The 25210-nt window shown below is 44.3% G+C and overlaps 3 protein-coding genes across 3 annotated transcripts; 1 reads left to right on the plus strand and 2 right to left on the minus strand.

Moving 5' to 3' along the window:
- Positions 1-1073: 1073 nt before the first annotated feature.
- On the minus strand, positions 1074-11015 carry enc3 (ectodermal-neural cortex 3). Its single transcript, XM_070908878.1, has 4 exons — positions 10882-11015; positions 8571-9605; positions 7701-8480; positions 1074-1168 (listed from the first exon to the last, which is right to left on the minus strand). Exons 2-3 carry the CDS (start codon positions 9591-9593, stop codon positions 7734-7736), a joined length of 1770 nt encoding a protein of 589 aa, XP_070764979.1. The 5' UTR covers positions 9594-9605; positions 10882-11015; the 3' UTR covers positions 1074-1168; positions 7701-7733.
- A 3575-nt stretch (positions 11016-14590) lies between these two features.
- timm13 (translocase of inner mitochondrial membrane 13 homolog (yeast)) lies at positions 14591-16885 on the plus strand. Its single transcript, XM_070909002.1, has 3 exons — positions 14591-14796; positions 15171-15239; positions 15524-16885. Exons 1-3 carry the CDS (start codon positions 14677-14679, stop codon positions 15620-15622), a joined length of 288 nt encoding a protein of 95 aa, XP_070765103.1. The 5' UTR covers positions 14591-14676; the 3' UTR covers positions 15623-16885.
- Positions 16886-17416: 531 nt separating this feature from the next.
- tmprss9 (transmembrane serine protease 9) lies at positions 17417-23794 on the minus strand. The gene is made up of 15 exons (XM_070908914.1): positions 23641-23794; positions 23364-23491; positions 23213-23280; positions 22942-23117; positions 22787-22831; positions 21853-21966; positions 21462-21627; positions 21027-21301; positions 20377-20519; positions 19540-19825; positions 19279-19392; positions 19033-19201; positions 18669-18934; positions 18240-18376; positions 17417-17633 (listed from the first exon to the last, which is right to left on the minus strand). Exons 1-15 carry the CDS (start codon positions 23792-23794, stop codon positions 17472-17474), a joined length of 2403 nt encoding a protein of 800 aa, XP_070765015.1. The 3' UTR covers positions 17417-17471.
- Between the last annotated feature and the right edge of the window lie 1416 nt (positions 23795-25210).

The following is a 25210-nucleotide window of genomic DNA, read 5'->3' on the forward strand; positions in this document are numbered from 1 at the left end:
TGTTATTTCAGTCCAGAATAACACTAATGTTAGCGTTCAGGTTTTGGCAATATTTATATTTGACGCTGCTATTAAGCATTCATAATCATACGTTTTCACTAGGCAAAACAATGTAAGAATGTATTTTAAAATGAGAGCATTCTGTAACATTGTTACAGCATAACATAACATAACACAAAATAATACATTAAAAAAAACAAATTCAGAAGACAGCAAACAAAGACGTTACCCTTCCTTGAACAAATACAGGCAGAACTATACATAACCCTGAGACAAATCAAGAATCAAGAAAAAAAAATGACAAAGTCATACTTTGAAATAACATCTTGAAACAGAAAAGTATCTTCTTCAGCCGTAATGGGCCACATTCTCTCTTGCGAGCGTGTATTTTTAAAGTCGGAGGAGGAAGATACAAATTTAGCTCACCAAAATTGAGGGAAGCCCAAGTCCAAAAGTCTAAAAATACAGACAGGAAGATTGTTTCTGTGCACAAAATCATACACTTCCCCAAATGTCTTCTTCTCCTTCCCCGTACGCCTGGCACAGCAAAGGTCTAATTCAGTCTATCAGCAGTCCAAATCAATTACACCTGAGTAAACGCCCAGTGTCAGCAGGGGAGAGAAACCACAACAAAAGGGACAACCGACTTCCTTCTTCAGTTCACTGTAAAACAACATGTCAGGGAGAGAGACACTAATAAGTCCTTCCAGTGTCTGTTAAACTGGTAATCTACTGGTGAGATGAAGGAGTGAGTCAGCTGAGCAGTGCAGGGCCGATACAGTCACAGTAGCAGATTCGCTCCAGGAGGTGGAAAGAGAAACGTCTGAAGATGCCCAGAGCACGCGTCTATGCTATCGCTCTGTTTCCTGGTTGTACTTTGCATGTTATATAGAGACGATTTCTGAAGTTCCTGCAGTACACATGGCAAGGAGTCCAGCTCAGGCTCGTGGCTACATGGGAAAGTTACACAAGAAGTATGAGTAAACAGATCAGGTGGCTGGCAGACTTCCAGTCTCTGGACTGTTTCCAGGCCTTCACTTTCCTGCAGCTGAAGATACTGCGAATCAGGCTGGATGGAGCCACAGCAGGATCACACAAACTCTTCCTCCTCCTCTGTGTAGGCCAGTGAAGGGGGACACATGCCTGCATACCAGACACCACGGCTGATCTGGGGAGAGAGAGACAGAGAATGACAGAGAGAGATTAATGTTTAGGTCCTGTGAACTCTGGTCATGTGGTCGGTCCTCATACAGCAGAGGGGCGGCCTGGACAGTCTCAGGGAGCAGGGGAGGAATGCGGAGACTTCAGTCCTCCAGGGCTACACATCAGCTTATCACCATGCCATTTTATCAGGCTTACCCACATAGCGTTAATAATGCCTCAGGACGGGGCGTTATTTAACCAAAGTCCTCCTGGCATGTGGGATTAAGCTGCCATTTATGTCGCGAGGTAATAAATATCTGAGGGTGGCAGTGGAGAGGACCCCAGTCTGTAAAAATAAGCTTCTCTGGACTCAGATAAAACACATATTCCAAAACCATCTGCTCATCTGCTTTATCCGGATATAGTTCATACTGTAAGAGGCTTTCGTATGCTTCAATTTTCAAATTCCTGAATGTGTTAAGCACCCTTTCTACTACAAACACTGTGATAAATTCTGGGGAATCGCTCATCTTCACATATCTCTACAACCTCAGACACTTAATTTTCCTCCCCTGCTGTTATGAAGGAATGTTCCACTGGATATTCGGGGAGCTTGGAGAGAAACCCGAACATGATGTTTGCTTCTGATTTGCATATTTTTGATGGTAACTCGGCTCTGTCGGAGCAGATGAAGTATGTGTGTGTGTGCTCTCTGTTCCAGGAGAAAGAGAGTCGACAGTTACAGGCAGGCTCTGCTGGGGGGGGGGGGGCGGGGGGGGGGGGGGGGCTTGTTTGGATAACCTAATGAGTTCTCATTTCCATGGCTGACAAAGCTGGCTGATACTACAGAAGCCTCCACTGATCCATATGCGTCGGTTACTGTTCTGAATACATCGCCTGAGGCATCACAGCAGGACGCAGCCAGAGCACCGTACTGCTGGAACCACAACAGAGAGGTTACAAATAAGCTCCAGAGTAAGAAGCAGTGGGAAATATAACCCTCTGTCAGGTTGATGCTATACAAACTGCGGTATTTTATAATAAACCTGAATGCAAAAATAGACTACACAACGAAAATGTTAAAAATGTTGCTCGTTTCCACATCAGTTGAAAAGCTGAAGGGCACAAACCAGCTATAGGGCTGCGTATCATTTAAAAGTTTAAGTGCTAATACGATACCCAAGTTCTAGTACCATAACACTACTTGTTTTTTGACACCTTACTTCCCTTCTGCCTTTCTTTGAAAAATATAAAACTAAAGTTTGGCAAATATGCTTTCTTGCCGAGAATTTTATAAGAAGATTAATACCATTCTCATATTAATCTGTTAAATATGAAATTACAGTCAGCAGCTGGTTAGCTTATCTTAGCACAAAGAGTGGAAATAGGAAGAAACATAATTAATCAAAAAAACATTTTTCAAAATCAGGACCTAACTGATCAAAGAAAGTAAACGAGTGCAAATCTGACCAGACATTCGGTGCCAGCTTTCAGTACCTGAGAGTTTCAGTTTCAGCCCTGAAACCAACCAGTAACATTTGCTGCAAGACAAACTCAGCTCACCCTTCCTGGTCAAAGCCCAAGTAAAGCAGCAGTAGCAGCACTGTACTTACTGTATCACATGCAACTGCAGGCCTGATGGAAGTTTCCATTGCTGCTCTCTCTCTCTCTGTGTACATGTGCGTGGGTCACTGCCTGCACATCTAGAGTTCTGCTGCTGCTGGTCTAATCTCTCTCAAGTGAAGATGATGAAGAGCACGCCTCTGAATCTTAAATCCTCTGCCACTCTGCTCCAACTACGACAACATTGCGGTTTCATAAGAATTGCAGCTTTATATTTAGTCATCTATCTCTATCTACTGCAAAGAGAGAGGGCTTTCACACACCAAGACACCAGTATAATCTCAACCAGAAGGTGCACAGTGTATTAGAGGTGAGACTGTGTTGTCAAAATGTATTCCCTCACAAATCTGACTTCTATCTGCTGACAGGGAGTGAGATGTCTTGAGTATGAGATGTCAACAGGTGGCGGGGTTAATAACTGTATCCCAGAAAGTACCCAGATGCCCCGTGTGCCTCTTTGGTCTGGTCCACTGCAGTAACCACAGTGCGCTGCTGTGAGGGACGAAGGGAGTCCATGTGTCCTTCAGCAGACCAAACAGATGGGCTGGAACTATATGAAGTGATGGGATCTGGCACTCTGAGGATTTAACCTGACTCAGTCTGTCTGCTCCCATCACTTATCTTCTCCTCCACATGGGAATCATGCCAGATTGAGTTTGACAAGAGAAGATGTATGACCAAATCTCTTTTCTAACTTTTCTACGATTCAAAAATGACACACAGTCTAGTTAAACACACACACACACACACACACACACACACACACACACACACACACACGGCAAGACGAGGTCACATTTATAAAACGAACAACACCTGCATCATGACATTCACCTCCATTTTTTTTATAGCTTTATTGCACCTTGGACTCCATCTGTGTCTTCTAGACGCCCAATTACCCATGATGCAGCACAACAAAGCTGACTCCTCTTTCTTTATCGGTCCCTTGTGTCCGACAGGGCCTGTGCCATGTTTACTAATGACCACCAACAATTCCACTGTATTGACCAACGTATGAATCACAGTCACTTCATTTACATGAGTTTGCATTGTTTTCAGGGACAGATAAAGGACTCCAGGGTGAGCTCATAGACACAAGTATCTTGGTAAAGTACATTGAGGCATGCCTTGATGAATCCTTGCAGAAACGACTAGAACAAAGAGCGTCTCTGTGACTGAATACGCGCCACTTCAGTACTACTTCAGAGGCGCAAATATTACGTAATTCAGATTAATTACCAGGCAGACACACTCTGTCCCATCCCAGCTGGCTTCCTGAAGAGGCCCCTGTAACTGTATGACAGCTCGTCTCTTTTTAAAGGCATAATCAAATTAGTCCGGGTGATTATTCAGCCATTTTAGGCATCTTTTTCCCTTTTCCTTTCTGTAACTCGCAGCATGGAGAAAAGACCAATAAAAACTCCATTAGGTTTATGCAAATTTAAGCAGCCGTGCCGAGGGCTGTAATGTGGCAGATTGATTACTCAAGGGACCGGAGACGAAGTGTGTGTGCACGTGCTAACTCTAACTGTGTATGTGTGCGTCTGAAAGAAGGGGGGGGGATCGTTGTTGTACACAGATGCCACAATAAAAGCCTCATTCAGCTTGTGTTCCTGGTGGCCCTCACAGCGAGGCATTAATAAAACATTAGTATTGAGTGACTGGGGCCTCTGCACTCCTCCTCCCTGATCCCAGCGTAACCTTTCCATTTTACAGCAGCTGTCTGGGGATGCAGAGAGCCCGCCGAGGACTCCCTCTGCGGCCCCTGACCTCTCCAGGTATACCCTATCACACAGAGCCATGCCCACCTCACAAGGGGCTTCAGTTGAAGCCGTTAAAAAGAGAACGCTGCTTGTGTTTTTTGGAGCGGAGAGGGGTGATGAGGAGGAGGGAGGGGCTGGGAAAACAAGGGCTCAGGCGTAGATAACAGTCATCTTTGGGGCCGTTACAGTTCAGAGAGGGAGTTGGTCGGGAACTTTGCACAGAGATCTCCGGTTACATCCTGTCTGACTGTAGTCTGGCACCAACAACTGACCAGATTACACCATGATGCTATTCTGTTTACTATCTCAAAAAACACAGGCTAAATATAAAATTTAAAGCTTAACTGGCAAATGTAAAGACTGTACTGGCAAGACTAAAAATATTACTATTAAATCTGTTTAACGATTTAGAACAATTTTAGTTCTTCATGTTTTTAGCCTAAAAAGTTATTTACTTCTCCCGCCTGGACCATAACAAATGTGAACCATAATGCTTTAACATTTACAAATACTTTTCCATCAACAGTGGTTTCTGGCTTGGCCCTGCAGCCTGCGGTTAGTCACATCTGGTGGAAATGCACAGGGCTACAAACTACAGTAGGTGGTGACAAAAAGAGCGGAGAGGCTGGTAATCCCATACAGGCCATGCAGACTGCCAGGACAACTGAACGGCCTCAACCACAAGGCACCATTAACAAATCTTTACTAATGGGGGAATGTAGGCCACACCTTCATTCCTCCCAAATTAGAGTAAGGATGGCTGGCTTTTTAAAGGACAGGCAATGCCAGCAATGTGTCTGCCTGTGTGTGTGTGTGTGTGTGTGTGTGTGTGTGTGTGTGTGTGTGTGTGTGTGTGTGTGTGTGTGTGTGTGAGAGAGAGAGAGAGAGAGAGAAACAGAGTAGTACGAGTGGAATAGAGTGGTTTCACAGCTGCGTAAAAACTCACAATACTACTAGTGAATACTTGAACAGCTGACTGGTGGTTTTCGGCCCCATCGTGAACATGAAAGGAACACACACACACACAATTATTTTTCTCTCTGACCCCAGCTGAAAGTTGACAACCTCGGGAGCAAAGTATTTTTAGGCAGGCGTTAGTCTCGGCTGCCAAACAATAAAATATAGCTTTGCTTCTCCCGGTCTTACTCACTCTCCACCTCTTGTCCATCTCTCCATATATATGTATGTGTGTGTGTGTTAAAGTGTCCTGCTCTTCGTCACTTTACTCCCTAACATTTTTGCCACTTCACTTCTCCTTTCAAGCCTCCCCTGTCTCGGATGAGAGAGAGTCGATCAGTGTCAGGGTCGACGCCTGCATAACAAGCTGGAAATTTGAGCTTTTTCCATGTCTGCTGTAATTAAACATAAAAAGCGGTCGGCTGCGGGACGGTAGCTACCGTAACTGAAAGAGCTCATAAGGATGCGGCGCCTTGATCTTTCATAGCCAGCCTGTCTGTCTCCGTCCCAGCCAAAGAAGCCTAGGCTACCATGGAGACAGCGGTCCATACCAGCAGCCTCATAATGCTAAGCCCCCAGCTCCATTATATCCAGCTGTTTACTGTAGACACAAGTCACACATAAGCCCTCTGCTTCTCACTTGCTTCCGCTCAGCTTTACTTTCAAAGTTCTTGGCAGCGTAAAAGGAGCTTGTTTGGAGTCACTTTCCCATACTCCTGACAGAAAAAAAGCAGTTGTTTTGCAGTATAAAAGGAGTGTGATTTATCCAAACTCCAGTCACAGAAACTGATCAATCAGCCACAAAAGCAAATGGGCTGCATTTAACCATTGACCTATAGCACACAATAATACATTAGGACAGACATGTACTTTATTAAAGCTCAGTGAATGTTCAGTGTCAGCCTTGTTTTTACTTTCAAATGTCATAACTCCAATAAAGACAAAACCACAATAAAACAATAAAAAGAGTCTGGGCTTTTTAAAATTCAAATCCAATGACTACTGCAGCAATGAACTGTTTTCCATCGATTTCATCAGTGCTAAAATGAGATCACAAGAGAGGCCTCATGTCAGGAAACTTAAAACTAGTTCTACCCTCTACCACCACCGGGCAAGGTTGTAAAAACAACCTTCAAAATATCACTGTATTTCCTCTTCTGTTTCCTCTGCTGGCCCCTCCGTTCCTCCTTCCTCGCCCTGTGCGAATGACTAAAAAACACCTCAGGAAAGATTTAGCATCTCTTATCTCACACGAAGCTGTGAAAACTGCCACCTGTCATTCCTTCAGATAGATTAGGCCGAGCGACTCCTCACTGATATGGTTTGTTACATTTCAGTCAATCATATTTTCATAACCTTGAGACGAATCCTCCTCCCCTCCTGAATTCCTGATAAGATTACTAATCTGACTTTTTCACTTTGAGCAGAACAGGTGCCCTGGCTTCTGTCAGCAGCACATATGGTACTGAAGTGGGTACTGAAGTTTTTTTTTTTATCCTGTAAAGTACTTCTATATGGATGATGCATTATCTTTATCAAAAAATAGAATTAAGGACTAATATCGGATGCACAGATTTGGATTTTCAATCATATAAAAGGCTGAGATTTTAAGTGGTGTATCACACATGTAATAAAAGGTATGTTTTCGTCTCTTATCTAAAGCTTACCAAAAGCTCCTTGGGCTCCTCTGGCTCCAAGCCAAGTGTCACATCACCTTTTATAACTTACACCGGTTTTTGAGGTACTGACTCATAATAGGCAGTCAGTTAGCACCCAGAGCCGTCCATGCAGAGCACCCTGCCCACTCGACTTCCCGGCCCTGCAAGCATAGACCTGATCCCTGCCTCTCCACCTCGCTCCTGTCAGTGACAGAGGTCTTGTGTTGTAGCTCTTGCTCTGTAATTACCAGCACCGCTGACATTCCTCCTGCTCTCTAAACCAGGACTTCACCATGTTTATCCAACACCCGGCCGTCACAGCAGCTAGATAATGTGTAACTGTAACCACTAGCAACCCTGAAAACAGTGAGGGTTTTTAAACTGGCCTTGTCTGGTTCAAACGACATTCACCTGGGTCTGTTAAGTAACAAGATATTTTTGCTTCCATAAAGTGAGTTCCCATATATTATCTGACAATACAAGGGACTCTATGAATAGCACATATAATTGACATCTTGTTTGTTTGTGTCAGTTTAAGGAAGCTACAATTACTCACCGTTGAAACCTCAAAGAGTCAGTGCGTCTCTCTCTAAGCTGGGAGGTACTTCCATGTGCTGACGAATGCAGTGGGAATGAGTGAGTAGGGCACACTGGTCACACTGTCCCAAGAGTCCGACGATGGATCGTAACAGTCTAATGTCTTACACCTCTGAGCCCCAAAGTACCCCCCAACCACATATAGTCGGTTTCCCGACGCCACTGCATGGCAGCTGATCCGTTTGGCTGTCACGTCGCCAAACTTTGACCACTGGTACGTCTCACTGTTGAACCGGTAAGCAGAGCTGGCTGAGAATTCAGTGTCGCCTCCGATCACCACAACATGGTTGCCAACCACAGCCGCTGCAGTGTAGCGCCACAGCTGCGGACAGGCGGCTGGCACAGACCACCGGTTCTGGCAGGGGTCAAAGCACTGCACCTTGGGGTATTTGTCTCTGTTTACACTGGTGCCCCCAAAGGCAAAGAGTTTGTTTTTGGCACCGACAACAGCAGCGTTGCTCACCCCTTCTCTGAGCGGAGCCACCAGGGTCCATTTATTGGTCTGAGGGTCGTACTGTTCCACCTGTTTGAGGGACACCGATGGAGACGCAGGGAAGGATCCTGCAAGAGAAGTGTGTCCTCCCACAACAAACAGCATGTGGTCGAGCTCCGCAGACCCATGTCCGAATCTGGCTACCAACATAGGTGCAGCTTTGGACCACTCGTCGTGTAATGTGTCGTAGACCCAGACGTCTTTGGAAGCCCCGTTTTCAGAGCCACGCCCTCCAGTAACATAAACCTGAGACACATGGAGAGAAATCACATTTTGAGTACATCTGCGTAACATTACATTGAAATGCACATATTCCATTGTAGACCACATACATACCTTGCAACCAATCGCACAGGCGCTGCATTCTTTCCTGGGACTGGGGATGTCTGTTTTGGGGGTGATCTCCTTCGTCTTGTTGTCGATCATGTAGACTTTATCACACATGAAAGTCTGTCCTCCCAGCAGCAGCAGGGCCTGGCTGACCTTCCTTGGTCGGGCGCAGAACCCTGTTACAATACCATCATTCTGGAGGATCCTCATTTTGCACCGTACGGCATCTTCAACAATCTCCCGACCCACCTTATGGCACATCACCAGCTCCTCTGAGGCGACGTTATTCAGCAGGTATGTTTCAGGTAGCAGCGCCAGGCGGACGCAACGCAGCAGCTCCGGCAGCTCGCTGTGCCTGCGCTCCATGTCGGCCTTGACCCAGTCGATAACAGCCTCGTACACCAGGCTCTCGTCCTCCACCTCCAGTTCCTCACTGAGGATCAGCTCCTGGACTTTGTCTCTGGGCAGGCTGAGGAAGTCCTCTGTCTTGAAGAGAGTGGCAAAGTCTGCCAGGCACATCCTCCACGACAGCTCGTACAGTCTCTGGCACTGGTGGGCATCTGACAGCAGCATCATCCCCAAACAGTTCGACTGGTGGAGGTTCTTTTCTAGAAACTCCGCCGCTGCATCCCTGATGTCGTGAAACTGAAGCATGTCGCCAGCCTCCAGGAGCGACTCTGCATTTTCCTCATTGATGATGACTCGCGCAGAGTAGGCGTAGTCAAGCAAGAGCTCCAGCACCTCTGGATGGAGAGAGTCGTGGAAGTTGACGTCTGCGTCGCGACTCTCCCTGAGCCCGCTGCTGAACATGGCCTCAAAGTATCGGCTACAGGAGGCCAGGACGGCCCGGTGGCAGGGGAAGGACCTGTTTCCAGCCTTCAGGATGACATCTGTGAAGACCTTCCGTTTGCGTAACAGGTTGAGCTGAGTCAACAGGCTGTCGGCGTGGGACGTCTTGTGGAAGAGTTGGATATTCATGGAGCCGGAACTAGAGCGAGACTTTCTGTTTTCGTGGTTACTGACCGACATCTTGACTCGGACCTGGAGAAGGAAACAGAGGACAGAAAATATATACGCATGCGTGGAAAGAGCCACTCCTTTTCATTTGTTGAACTCAACAGTTTGACAGGAGGAAGATATTTTATGAAGGTCATGCACCCTCCTTTTGATGTAAACACTCCAATAAACACTCCTCCCATTTTATGATTAAACAAAACTCACCATGCCAACAGCTGATGAATGGGCTGCTCAGAAATAAACTACTCCTATCACTACGCTGGGCTACAATGGAAATGAACTTCAGACTTTAGAGATGAAAGGAGATCAGATAAGGAGCACTCCCACAGAAAACCAGTGTGTCACACAGTGTACACACAGATTTACACTATAAAACATGCATCAGTGTCAAGACTCAAATGAACTACATTAACTGGCCTTTATTACAACCTTCCCACTGTAATTAATGAAAGGCAAAGAAACAGCACCTGGGTGTGTTGTCCTATATCGCATCTTTCCACCCCTATAAACATGTCAGATCTGTGAGTCACCTCCAACCACAGCCGGAGCCAAGACATTCCTGCCAGCTTGTTCTGCTCCTCCGCTGGCTGTCTTGCATACAAGATGGTGCCAAAGGCAAAGCTTTCAAGCCCACATAAGATGTGACACCTCAGACCAGCTCCTTGAGGAGAAAATTATGTAACCACTGTGCAACAGATGAAACCCCAATCTCTCTTTTGATCATCTGCAGTGGGGTTAGAGGACGGGCCTGCAGCCATTGCATTCTGGGGTGGAAATGTTTGTGCTGAATTGAAAACAAGATTACCTTTATTGCATGCTAAAGAGAAGCTTTGTTGAATTTCTAATGTAATAACATGCTGTCATTAAACACCTTCACCTTCTTATGAAAGTTAATTGTAACAATGGCACAGTAGGTTAATAAAGTCTGTCCACACAACTTGAAAACGACCAAATAAATAACTTCCGCTTAAAAGCCTCCATTGTTTCAAAGCAGATAAATTTAAGTCGGCTATTCAATCCCACTGAAAGGAGGACGGTGGACTTCCGTGGAGGGACTCAGCGTGAAATCCAATTCGTTTTGTGCAGTAAATGTGAAACTATAGTCAGCACTTCAGCATGCGCTCAACTTTCCTCCCAAGTTAGCCTGCAAACATCCAGGCTGCTACAACCAGCCAGCATCGAAGGATCCGATGTTACATCCTGTAACTAAACGCCTCACATTTCGGAAGTTGGAGAAATGTCAAACAAGCACGCATCTCGGTGATGGATACTTCAGGAGGATTAGGCGTCTAATGCTTACCTTGATAGGCGCAAAGCTGATCCGGATTCCTTTATCTCGGCTACAACTTGTTCCGTCGTTGATCTGTTTGAAGTTGTGGCACAATTTAGACAAATCCGCCTTCCGAGTTCAAAACTGCATCATGTCCAAAACTGTTGGGAAATGGTTGATCCATTTGTCTCCGTCGCGAGCTTTGAGATTAAACGCGCAAAAACAATGTAGGTAAAAAAAGTTAGTAGCTCGGTTTGTTCTCGTGAAGCCACGCAGCCTGCGGGAGAGCGACAGGAGAGAAAGAGCAGAGGCAGCTGTAGTGTTCCCGCTGGCTCCTCCTCCTCCCCCTGCTATTGTCCAATGGACTGAAACACCACAGCAGAGGCTTCCTTTCTTCTTCACCCAACATCAGGGTCAGTGCACGTCAATATTGTAAAATATCATTGCCAGAAGAGGTACTAAAACACCTGTCTGTGTATGTTTCACCTGCCTGCTCACAGGAGAGAATCTGTAGTTTTCACTAGTATCAAAGGCGAGGCAGGTTTATTTGTTCAAAGTGATTAGCAAGACATAACAAGACACATATAAAGAAGATTTAGAAGTAATAAAATAAAATAATACCAGATATGAAATAAGATAAAACAGAATAAAAAAAAAGAAAAACACAGTACAGTGAGAGATGAATGAATAGCCCCAAATTTTATTTTGATATCAAGCAGTGGCCAAAAGAAATATTTATAGAATTGAAAAGAAGAGTCCCCCCCCCCCCCCCCAAATATGTGATTTTGACCACAAACCATCACATATTTTTGAATGATTTGAATTTTATTGTATTGCGTTACTGCCAAACATGAAGGTCAATATGTCATCTCCGCTCTGCCAGGAATAAAATGTTGGAGGAGAAATAGTTAAGCCTTAATTTATTTATCATTTTGTTGACATAAAAGTAGTAAAATTGAAATATGTTCAGTCTAAAAAACTGGAATCAGATTATGAAATACCCATGTACACGTTTAGTGATTAATGAAAACTCCCCCAGGTTGCTAAATAGAAAGAAAACTGTGTAAGCCTCTGACACATGACCTCAGCTTACCCAGATATTAATTCTGATATTATAGTCATCAGGAGTATTGATCAGCACCAAGCACATCACTGTCTTTGCTCTGCTTGCCAGCTCCACATAACCAACAGTCTTAATGATCATATGATTGCAGGTTAAAGTCCTTCTGAGGACCATGAGATCGTTTCTCCAGCTGAATTCCTGACATTTTCTGAAGGATTTAAGTACTCGTGAGCTATCAGGACGAGAATGAGGTCAGTCAAGAACCAGCCTGGTCAGTCTGCACATACAAGGAACTTCAGGGGCTGCTTAAAATATGATACAACACAGAAACCTGGTGTAAATATGTTGAAGTAGATGGGGAAAGAGGTGTCTGCATGTGTAATAGATAAAAGTATGCAAGTACTTTGATAGTTGTATAATTTCAGAACCGATTCAAGAATTAAGTCTCTTTTCTGTGCAAGTGTTTTTGTTGGGATGTGTCCCAACATGTCTGCAGGTGTAATTATTAATGGCTTGATTCCATTTAGGTGTGCCAGCTCCAGGGCCCTGCTATGGTGCATGCTGGCTCTTTGGCTGGCTGAGACACTGAGATATCGTTAACGTTAATACTTGTTAATAGGTTCATGCTTTAACAAGTCAAAATGTATGCTGCGAAAAAGAAGATAGAATACTGCAGATACACTTGAAACGGAAAGTGGATCATATTTGAGGTCTCATTTTTATTCAAACAAGGGAGGCTGTGGGGGACGATTACTCCCTCTCACGGCTGACTGACTGGTAGAGACTGTCCGTGCACATAGCTGACTGATCTTCAACACCACAAACACCACAAACACCACTACCAGAGTGGATGCCATGCTGCTCAGGTTTCCCCTCCCTCCCTCTCTCTCTCTGTCTCCCTCTCCCTCTTACTGTCACTCAACAGCTGCTTTTGAAGATTAAAAGCTGCTGTTTCTCGACTGTCTGAGTTTGTGTGTATGTGCATGTGTGTGTGTTTTTCAGCTTTCCTTTTATCTACTATTTCCAATTGTCTCCTAATCATATCTCAAGTCACCAACCACCATCTTTTTTTACACTTGAAAGCCCTGGAGTAACCACCAACCGTCTTTGTGTAACCTCAAAGTTTGACACCATAAACACACTCGTGGGTAATTCACATTCTCATAACCATTGTTGCCTGTGCTTGTGGAGGCCTCCCTTGTAGCTGACTGGGCCAAATGCTTTCATACACACAAGTGTGCCTAAAGGAGATTAAGAATTTAAGAAGATTAGATTAATGAACTCATGATTGTAATCTAGGGTTAATTCATTTTGCTGCACTTTAACCCAACCCTCCCTTCCCCCCGTTCAGCCCCGTGGCTTGAAGCCAAACTGGTCTGAGGACTTACGTGTATGTGTGTGTGTGTATTTGCATGTGCTTGGGATCAAGCATTGTGTAACTGGTCATTAATTACTCTTAGGCAGGCACGCCACTAATCAGACCCCCCACAATTATTCCTCAAAGCCCCCAGCATCGCAACAAGCCACTCACAGAGGGTCTGTTTAGATGACAGTAACCGTCACTCCATTGTTGCCTGCGGACTCACTGTACCACACATTTGTTCACTCAAGGCAGGTGGTCTTCTCAGTGAGGTCATCCCTGTCTGAAACATAAGGAGAGGGGTCCTCGGAGGGGGTCATCCTCATGCCCAGGCCTCAACACCAACAATGCAGAGGTTCTTATGACTTTCTATTTATGTCGTTGGCTCCTGCTTTGCACACAGTTACCCAGGCAAGTTGATGACTTCAGTTTTAACTGAAATTGTAATTTATTTTTCCATCTACACAGGTTTGTTGGCAGAGCAATCTTACAATAACTACCTTGGAATGTCAGACTGAACATGAATGCAATATAATGCAATGGATAAAGGCAATATGGAATATCCTGATTAGGATTACGCACTGTGGATGTATGTTATTTATTTTTTATTGAATTTCTTTTCCAAAACAGCCTGCTGTGGAGGATCAGATAGTGACAAATGGTTGCTTTTTTTTAAACTTTTTTTTTTAAACTTTTTGACACAAAGTTCTTAACTGGCCCCTCATTGCTGGACAACCAAACCTTGATCTACTACAGTGCAGTGACTGGATGCTATACTCTTGCAATCAGTGATCAATCAATCTATCTATCTATCTATCTATCTATCTATCTATCTATCTATAACAGGATGGATATTGTATTACATCTAAAAACTCAAAATCTAATAATGTGTGCATTCAACTATTTAATGACATGTAAAGAAAATCTATTTGTATTCATAGTTTTAGGTATCTGTTGGTAGCATACTTGAAAAAAAAAAACTGGGGTCTAATTCACTCCATTAAAGCTTTAAATTTGAGTGATTCAGTGGAGTATATCTCCACCTTGTGGCTATTGTGCGTGCGTGCTCGCACGTGCGTTGTTGCGTGGGATGGTGGGCGGGTGTATGTGTGCTGACAAGCCATCTGTGTCTCTTAAGTATTATAAACATGACTTTAAATATATCACACAGAACATGTTTCTGGCAGCGGTGTATTTGTTGCGCTGTAACCCTAACCTTGTCCACTCACCAAAAACTACATTTCCCGTGTCGGGTTTAGGTATAGGGAAATGACGTACACGGTCTTCCGCCGCTGTCAAGGGCATCGAAAACTAACGTTAGCCAAACCTAGCAGTAGCTGTCCGCACGTGCATGTAACGGAGACCGGTAAAGCTACAGTTTTCGGTAACGACTCCAGTAGAAATGGACGGGTTCGGGTCAGACTTCTCAGCAGGTGGATCAGGTGGTAAAATGGACCCCGGCGCGATCATGGAGCAGGTCAAGGTCCAGATCGCGGTGGCTAACGCGCAGGAGCTTCTGCAGGTAAATCAATGGACACAGCTGCTAAGCTAGCAAGACTAACCAAAACTTAGTACTTGGGAGAGCGTAACGTTAAATATAGTTAGGTTTATTGGAGATGGTGTGAGCACATTCATTAATTCTGCCACTACGTACATTACCATATTAAAGATGTATGACTCATAGAAACAACAGTAGTCGTTGAAATGCTGTTGACATAATATAACGTCCAAAAACCTTGACTCTTTAACCATAGTAACTCTAGACGTCTTCTTCTTCTTCTCACATACAAAACCTCAAGTAAATGCTCTCCGGGTGATGTTGTGAACTGCCGTTGTAACTGCAAGAGAGCTGTTAGTAATACATTATAATAAACGAGCAATGTCTTCATGTTTCAGAGAATGACAGACAAATGCTTCAAGAAGTGCATAGGCAAACCTGGAAGCACGCTGGACAACTCTGAGCAGGTATGTGTTGGGCCATAATGAACTTTAAGTTTGCTTTCAGATGCAAAAAGATTAGTCTGTAATAATTATATTAATTTATTAATTGTGTAAGTCATATTTCAAATAAAAGTGGTTCTGGCCTCATGAGAAGATTTAATGCTTTTATTAGATTTCTATGAGTGAACTTTGGGTTTTGGACTGTTTGTCAGACAAAACATGCAATTTGAATATGTCAGCTTAAGTTCTTGGAAATTATAATAGTTGTTTTAAGTTGCATGTTAATGTCACTGCTTTCGTCCTCACAGAAATGTATTGCCATGTGTATGGACCGGTATATGGATGCCTGGAACACCGTGTCCCGAACATACAACTCCAGATTACAGAAGGAAAGAGCTCGCATGTGAACATCCCTCTCTTCGCCCTTCCCTTCTTCAGGCTGCTGCTTACAGTGAGGTGGAGCACAGTGCACCGCAGGAGGAGGCCAGGAGGCTGTGCACAGGTGTGTCATGGCAGCAGCACACCATCAACTTCTGTCATAATACCTCACAGACAGGCTAGCAGAGCCTGTGGACTCTAGCCATAACAGTGTCTCTACTGGATATTTTCATTTTGCTCTGAGGAACAGTTCGGTAACAAAGTTTGATTATTTGTGTTTTTATGTTATAAATAACGTATCTTCTGGTTAACAAGTAAACATGCATTGTAACAAGCTGCAATTTGGACCTGCATGTCCAAAGACATGTAGGTTAGAAGAATTGGAAACTCTAAATTGTCCGTTGGAGTGAACATGTGTGTGCGCGTATGTGCATATGTATGTATGTGCTCTGATTTACTGAAAACCTGCACCCAATGTCTTCTGCTATGCATGCTGGGATATGTTTCAGCCCCCAGTGCCCCTGAATAGGATGAGCAGTTTAGAAAATAAATATACTGATGCAATGTGGCAATCTTAATTTAGTCAACTGCAGCACTATGGCTTTCTTTTTTTGGAGTAATTATAACATTGTTCACACCGTCCTGCCATCAAACTAAGGTTGAATATTTCTTGTGTTCAAGAGCCTCTATAATTAGGACACATGATACAGATAACTATAAACAGGACTTAAGTCTCAGTCACTACAATTGCTCCTTGAAACGCAGTCAGCAGTGTGCCCATGTTGTGTTTATGCTCAGAGAGACTAAATATTTGTGCTAAGCAGCACAACCGGAGCCCTTAAGGGACAACACAGGCTTTCCTTAACATGCTTTTACTGACAATAAAAGACCTACTTAAAATCACCAGGAAGACTTGAGGAGCAACTTGGGTGTTTTCACAACCGTGAACCTGACATTCACAGGCCTCCAAACAGTCCTATATCAAAGTACGCCTGGAGAACAAAACTGTTTTGTCTGACTTGTTTTCTAGTTGTCACTCTATCTGCCGCCCTCCACAGTAGTGGGCTTGTTTCAGCAGGGTCTGGCTTGCTGTATACGGGCTACTGAACATTTCTCAGCTTTGTGTGCACGGTTTGTCAGATGTCTGGGAACCACAATCCGTTTCCCCCACCCCTCCTAACCTGATGATGATTTTATGTAGATGTAAGAGCCAGAAAAGCCTGTGAACATTATTTGCAGTGACTTTGAGCAAATTTATTTTCATGAAAAATCAATAAATCTTGTCAATCAGGGTCTTGTGTTTCTCATTAAGAAGAGTGTATATCTGTCAGTGAAACATCACCAGTAGTTGCCTTTATCAAACTCATGTCAAAAGATGGATTCCTTTTAAAGCCGATTCCAGTACCACTCTTTCATACAGAGCTATAGAAAACTCACTTTTCAAGTAACAATTATTACATTGCATCTTTGTCTTATTATCTATGGATACAAAAAAGACAAGGAAATGTACCCATAAGTGAACCACATATTCTGAACCCCACACAAAAGGAAAAAAATACACACCACCATGTACAGTAAGTTTACCGGTCAGGAAAATAAATAACTGAAATAAATACTTTCAATCATGCATGTGCTAGCAGAATGTCCATAAGCCACAGCTCAGTCCTTATTTCTTCAGTACATTATGAAAGGATGGTCCCAGTTCAGATGATTGCACAGTATTACAAACAGCACCCATGACCAGTAGGTCACACAGGTCAATACTGTGGAAACTATGTGTGAGTGGCTTTTAGCATGACTTTAGTCCTTGTACAGTACACTTTTCTGGAGAAGATGTATTGTGAAAATCCACTGTGTTCAGCTCCTTTTTTTGCCTCTTCAGAACGACAGGTATGTAGATATCCATTTCCTGACAGATGTCACACGAGTGTAAACCCCCGGGAAACCAGTTCGCCCACACCCATGTCCCCAGCTGGTCACTCCAGCAATAAACCACTGGCCAGAGCGCTGACGGCAGGTCAGCGGACCTCCGGAGTCTCCCTGGATGAGAGAGGAAAGAAAGAACAAAAGATTGGCCTTTTAATAATTAGTTGGAAATTAAAATAACCGCTCTGAGCTCTCCAGTATGTAAAAGAGAATAAAACAATTGATTAAGGATGAATGAGGAAGCAGAGGAGTAAGTAAGATGCAGCAGGTACAAAGAGAATGTCACTTGGATCGCTGCTGAGATGCCAGGTGCTTTGACCGAGACAGGAATGCATGTGGGTTTCCTTACATAAGAAGATTACAGAGAGGGAGCGGGTGAAAAGGGGCGCTCTGTATTTGTAGGAAAGAGAGTCTACTCTCTCCCATCAGATAAGCATCTCACACATAAGTGCTGCAATGTTCCTGAACAAGCCACACTTGGTTTTCTCCGTCATGTTTGCACCATAATTATAATATCCGACAAGTATTTTCAATTATTATTATTCATATGCAAGTTGTTGAAACCTCTAAAAGAGAAAAGGGCAACATTTACATTATTCAATCACATTATTCACAATCTTACCACTCAGACGCTGCCAAGACTACCACCCAGATGTTCAGCCCATTTCCAGGCTGTGTAAAAAGTATTTGTGTCACATAGTATAATGTCCTGCATCTTACCAGACAGGTGTCCCTGCCTCCCTCCATGAAGCCAGCACACATCATGTTGGGAGTCAGCACGTTTCCATATGACTGCTGGCAGTCTGCCTGGTCAATGACGTTCACTGCAGCCTTCTGCAGCAGGTTGGTCAATGAACCTATGCCCGAGAATGATAATTATATTAGTGGGTCTGATTACAACACTGTTTCTGGGTTGTTGCTGTCATTGTTCTACTGCTGGGAGCCCTACAAACCAAACTCCATTCAGCTCTATTGTTCTTGTGGAGCAGCAGGAGTTTCAGTGGTAGATAAGTCAGAACCTCAGAACATAAAAGTTACACTATCTGCATGGCTACATACCTTGTGGACTTGTGGACATTGATTTGCAATTGTCCAGTTAGTCATAACTATCATTATGCAACTGTATGATGCTTTCTGGAAATCTCTCACCTCCTTCCCTCATGGATCCCCAGCCTGTGATGTAGCACTCTGCGTTCTTCAGGAAGCGGTGCACCGGCGAGGGGAGACAGACGGACTGGATGGTGTAGGACATCGGGACAGGGACCGCTAGCTCCAACAGAGCCACGTCGTGGTCCATGTTGGTGCCGTTGAAGGCTGGGTGGATGACAACCCTCTGGATGGGGATGACCAGGGCTCCTACCCCAGAGCGCAGCACAGATCCCAGACTCACAGCCCAGTTAGTGGGGCTCGGATCACTGGGGGTCATAGATGAAGACATTATGACATCATGACAGGCTCAAGATATCATTGTGGTGACGTTTAGGTTAACCTGAATGTAATTTTGGTTCAGTACCTTTTGAAGCAGTGTGCCGCTGTGAGTAACCATTTGCTGTGAATGAGCGTGGCACCACAACGGTGAAGTCTCTGGTACTGGAGACTGCCAATCCAAGGCCACTCCCCCCTTCGAGCTGTTACTCCACCCACAATCCTATGGGAGCCCAATGCAGGACGTACACCGCAGTCTGAAACAAAAACACGCGTCAGTAGAAGTAATTCCTTTAAATCCAGCATGTGCACCCCTTTATGCATGTAGACTTACCACAGTTTCTTTCGTCAGCCTGGTTGGGGCAGTCTGGGACCCCGTCACACTCTGGGTTGACCTTGCTGATGCAGGAGGAGGCGCTACACTGGAAGTTTCCGCTGCAGTTCAAGACTGGAGGACATGACAGATCATGTAGCATGAGTGTTAGACTACAACAACAAGAAATTAGCAAGTTCCACGTTTGGGATACTATATTTATGACTTCCTTCCATTTCTCTTGGTAACTGATGAATGAAGCTGCTTTCAGTGTGACATTACCAGGTAGTGTTGGTGCAGGTGACACATCCATGGCTGTGGTCCTGGGTACTGGCAGATTATTAAAGCTTCCTGCCGTCACAGTAACTGGCACAGTGGGAGCATACTGGGAGTAATCGTGGACCAAGCTTGGGTCTGTGTGGCTTAGAATCCAGTTGCGGAGCCTGGTGACCCGGGAATAAACCCCAGGCCTGTTGATCTGGGCACAGCCCACACCCCAACTCACCACCCCAGCCAGGAAGAACCTCCCTGGGGCCCCCTCACACACTAGAGGCCCTCCAGAGTCACCCTGCAGGGAAAACACAATACCTTACTGTGCTGTTGTCATGTGAAAACCGTGTTAGTGTCATTTTAGTGATTTCCTGTTTTAATTACAGTTCAGTTTTTGGGTAATCAGTGTTTTAGGATGGGCGCATTTGTAATTTTATGGATGAGTACACTGAACCTTGAGCCTTTCCTTCCATGAAGGACAAGCTACAAACAAATGGGACAGAGGTTCAAGTCTCCATAATATGAGCAGGGCACCAAATCAGTCAGAGACTGAGCCTTTACTGGGGTGGAATGCCATGTTTTCTCACTGTAATATGAACTGCACGCATTCTATTACGCTGGGATGAAAATAACAGCAACAGCCTACAGGCCTTTATTTTCAGGGTGGGACCAGTGTTAACATACAGCTTTGACCTTACTTACAGTTTCAAAATAGAAAAGGAGGACTAGACCATCAGTGTACGTATACAAACATTGCCCTGAGACATGAAAGTATTGTAAGAAAATGTAAGTTGATAGCTCATGTTATTGTAGCCACCTTATGTGAAAACCAAATGAAGCAGCACTGACCTGACACGAGTCCACCTTGCCCTGCAGGAATCCAGCACACATCATGTTGGGAGTAACAGAACCTCTGTACACTGATGATTTGTTGCACGTCTTGGAGTCGATGATTTTCACCACCGCCTTCTGCAGTGTGGGAGGCACCTCAGCTGAGTGACAGAAGAGCGCAGGACAACTGAATTACTCATACTGGTCGGATTTCAACATGCAGTCCTGCTGCACAGCGATGAAAATAGTCAATATTAATAATATGAGTTATTTATTCGTAACAGACGAGATACAATGGATTTCAAGATTATAAGCATGTAGTGTAACTCTAGAATAACTACATGTAGAGTCGAGGGATGTAGTAATATGAGACTAGATGTCATGCAGGACTTTGGTTATCATAGCTTAACTGTTATCTTTTCCTTGTCTAAAAGCCTGCATTAAAGTTGATGGATCTCAACTGACTGACATAGAATGCCTTAATTGCCTTATTTAGTTATTGTACCTATATATGTTTGCCATTACTATCTTATAGGAAAATACTGAAAGCTAAAAACAGTCAACACACTACTGACGTCATAGTGTTGGATAGCAAAAACAAAATCAGCTCCTTTTCCTTCAAAAGTCCTCCTCTTTTTGTTGAGGTGAGCTCCTGCAGGCAGACTCACCATTAAACTGGTTTAGTGCACCCCACCCTGACACCATACAGCTGTGTCCGGGGGCAAAGACATGAGACGAGGAGGGCAGGCAGACGGGCTGGATGTAAGAGCTGAAGATAAGGGGGGTCTCCAGCTCCAGCACTGTGACATCGTTGTCAGTGGTCATAGGGTTGTATCCTGGAGACACAACCAACGACTTGATGTTAATCGTTTTGGACTCAGACTCTTCGCCGCTCACTAGTCTGGCCCCTACCAGGGCCGTCCACTCTTTGGGGTCGTTGTCCCTGTAAGCGGAAAGGAAAGAGAGGGCAAAATTTAGATATACATGCAAGTCACTTAATAGCACAATTTACACTGATAAAGATTTACTGATTAACTAATAAAATTGTCCCTTAGACTTATAAGTAGCTCTTCAGTGACTTGGAAATGATGATTGCTGCCCACCTCTCAAAACAGTGTGCTGCACTGACCAGCCAGCGTTCGTTGACGATGGAGGCTCCACAGGTGTGGCGTCCATGGAGCCTCAGACTGACCTGCCATGGCAGCTCCCCTTGCCGAGCATCCTCGCCACCCACCACCCGACTCCCCATAGCAGGACGTGTACCACAGGCTGAGGGGGAAAAGTCAGATGAGATGGAGATGAAGCAGTGATAGTTTTTCTTACAGATATGTCAGTAACCTCATATTTACAATATGACCTGTCAATGCCAGTATATTGCAGTATATATAATGCAGTTTGTGGTAACCATGCATACTTTTTACCAACAACAACTGAAAAGGGCTTAAAAGGCTTAAAAAGACAGGAGTAAAATGTGTAGTTTCAAGAGTCATTCACCACAACGAGCTTCATCAGATCCGTCTGCACAGTCGGGGATGAAGTCACACTCTGGGTTCAATTTTGTGACGCATTCTCCGTTGTCACAAGTGAAGGTGTTGTCAGGACACCTGGCTGGAGGGAAATGAAAAATAGTAGAAAAAGAGTTTAAGAAAAAGTACAATATGAACATGCGCATCACAGGAACAAATAAGGAATTAGAACAATCTTTTGAGAGGAAACTCCAGATTGGTATCAAACAATACATGTAATATTTCTTTATAATGTCATTTGTTTTCACGTAAGGTCTTTTTACATGCAAGAAAGATGGCTGTGCTTTAGTGCAATTCATCTAATATTACAGGGATTTAAAGGATGGGTTCACATTTTTCAAATTTTTCTTAAAACAAGACTAATGTGGCCACTGTAATTATACTGTTCATACTGCATGAAGAGATCCATCCCTAATGTGATTCTAATGTGAGAGATGGGGGACAAAGCCCACAGTCCTCTTGACATGCATACTGTAACTTTGGAAGGTGTCCACTTGATTTGACTCACTTAGACAGCTGACGTTTCATATCAGCTTCAGATAAACTTTAGAATGCATTTTTGCACAGAAGGAGAACTGTGGATTTTGTCCCCCATCTCATGTGTTGTATTGCATAATGAAAGGATCTCTTCACAGCCAGTATGAACAGCAGGAACAATGTCCAAATACTCTTTCGATGTACATATGGGCATATGCGTGTTGTTTTAATATCTGAAAAATGGGAAATTATCCTTTAAAAGTCACAGAAGACAGCAAAATTGGCTCACAGAAAGCACATTTGTCTGTTAACAAGTCACACAATCTGCCCTGCTATTAAAACACAACCCATTTGGTATTCCAAGGGGGTGTAAACATGTGCTGAAGGATAATTTGCAGGCACACTTTAACAACATATTCACTCACCAATCATCTCATCTCCAATAGCATAAAATGACTTCCCACTGGCTCCTATGGATGAGCAGACAGAAAAACATTAGATCCTGTGAGGACTGAGACAATGCACCGCACAGCTGTGGCCTATTTCTCTCACTTCCACGATGACAGAATAGTTTCACTACCCAGTAAGATGATAGCGTTGATCTCTCCGAATTCTGGCACCTGGAGTGGTTTCCCGTGCATTGCTGAGCTGAGCCCTGCTCTCAGCAAGTCCTGAACAAAGTTGTCTGAATACTGTTGGACTTTGGACACCCTGAAGACCAGTTTGAACGTTGCCATCACGTCACCATTAATGTTACTGGGAAGACAGAAGAACAGTGTTGTTTGTTTAATCTTTCTCGACGCTTTCCCCACTTGGAGTGAATTATCTACCTCAGTTCAGCTTTCACTTACCCATAGGCAACAACACTGCAATCAACGTAGTGATGTGATATTGATGAGGCAGTGAAGACATTTTTAATCTGTAAGAAAGCGAAAATGTACAATTGAACACTTTTTAAAAGGGAGTTGAGAGCAACTCAACATGGTCACAGTCTGGACTAACCTTGGACTTTAAAACGGAGGAGAGTACTATGGAGTAACCAGAGTTGTCATCCTGCAGACCAGGATCATACTTCAGACCTTTCAGCTCCACCGTCTCCATGAAATAATGCCGCTCCTGCACCAGGTAGGCTGACAACGGCAGAGTAGAGATGGTTCATTCTCACAGAATAATTAGGTTTAGAAACTGTGTATAACATGACATGTAACACCTGTATAATATCTGTTCAAATGTCAAAAGTAGTAGGCGATTGTGTGGTGATTACTGTATGTGGACTCACCAATAAGCAGGCCTACAAAGACCCCTATAGCGAGGAAGAAGAGGAGGAAGGCTATGAGGGTGCTCCTGTAGCAGGTAGAGTTGGAGGGAGCAGAAGAGGCTCCTGGAGAAGACCACGTCCCTCCTCCTCCTCCTCCATCCTTCTTCATCTCCATGTTGAATTCTCAGCACCAACCTCACAGCTCACATTCCACTGTGCCCAGTATCATGATGCCCGACAGACAAACTGATCCAGTCCTGGTAAAAACACAGTACAGGTTGTTCTGTAATTAGGTGTATGACCTGAAATATTTGAGCACGCTGTTTAATACAACATTAGACTGAGAAGTTCTAGTAAGAGCACACAGACACATCAAGCTGTTCGGGAGAGCTGGCTGAGACTGTGCGGGCGTGCGTAAAATAGAGCAGGGAGGCCATGTTGCACGGTGTCTCCAGGTGCATCAGCAAACAAGAGAGGCTTTTTGTTCTGAAGTAAACTCACTCACCTCTTTCTTCTCTCGTTCCTCTGAACACTGACATTCACGATGTCCCGCAGTTCTCAGCGCATGACTCGGTGCCACATATGAATAGATCCACGGGTGGAGGAAGACAAGGGAAAGGTCCAAGAGGTCCGCTATTTGTTCCACCTGCCAAGGGGCGTGCCGCAGGTAACTCACCTTTTCAGTTTACTTTAGGAAGTCGGCTCGGCTTCAGAAATCCCCCGGCCGACCCTCCTCCCATCGGTCTTGATCCCTGTGATCACACCCCGATGTGCACAGACATTTCTACTGTCACCTCAGAGCTGCCATAATCTCCAGGTAAACAATGAACATCGGCTACTCCTTTACGCAACGCACATTACAGCAAGTTGGAGAAAAGTGATGCCAGAACGAAACCGGGCATAAAAGCCTCTACAGTGCACTTCAGTGGAGCTCAGCAGGCGACTCCCTCCTGCTGCCTGTCTGCGCTCCAGTGACACAGTGACTGAGCAGCAGAGGAGGAGCGAAGCCTCCTGGAATTCATGCCACCTGGAAAACCATCGGGCTCCTTTCACCGAGATTACAGCTCCTCTAATCAGTTAAGGTGCCATTATTAACCTGCTGCACTTCTGTGGGCAGTCAGAGAGGTGAAGTTACATTCACGTCCATCTTAAGTTTTTTTTTTGATTCAAAACTCGATGATACTACAAAAATATTTCATACTCTGGAGTGAAACTTGGAGCCCAATTCAGGATTGTTCATAAGAGAAATATTCAATATCAATTACAAGAGGCAAAATTGAATTGTAATTAATTTGTAATTAGTGTTTTACTAATAGCCCCCCCCCCCAGGAACAATCCTAACAAAGGTAAATCGGTTTACTTACATTATCCCCCCACCCTGCTTAAAGCACTTCCTACTCAAAGCAGTTATTACAAATGTCTCTTTGTCAGTGTGCAGACAGGCTTGAATGGCTTATCTTCACACACACTCCCCTTATTCCTAAACACTTCCAAAGATCACAATCAAATACTCCTGTTACTGCGCGAAAAAGGGGATGGAGCTGAAGCCATGAAATGGTTAAAAAGGCCGCCAAGTGATCTCAACTAGTTG

Source organism: Enoplosus armatus, chromosome 7, assembly GCF_043641665.1.
Source record: "Enoplosus armatus isolate fEnoArm2 chromosome 7, fEnoArm2.hap1, whole genome shotgun sequence".
In the NCBI taxonomy this organism is placed as follows: domain Eukaryota; kingdom Metazoa; phylum Chordata; class Actinopteri; order Centrarchiformes; family Enoplosidae; genus Enoplosus; species Enoplosus armatus.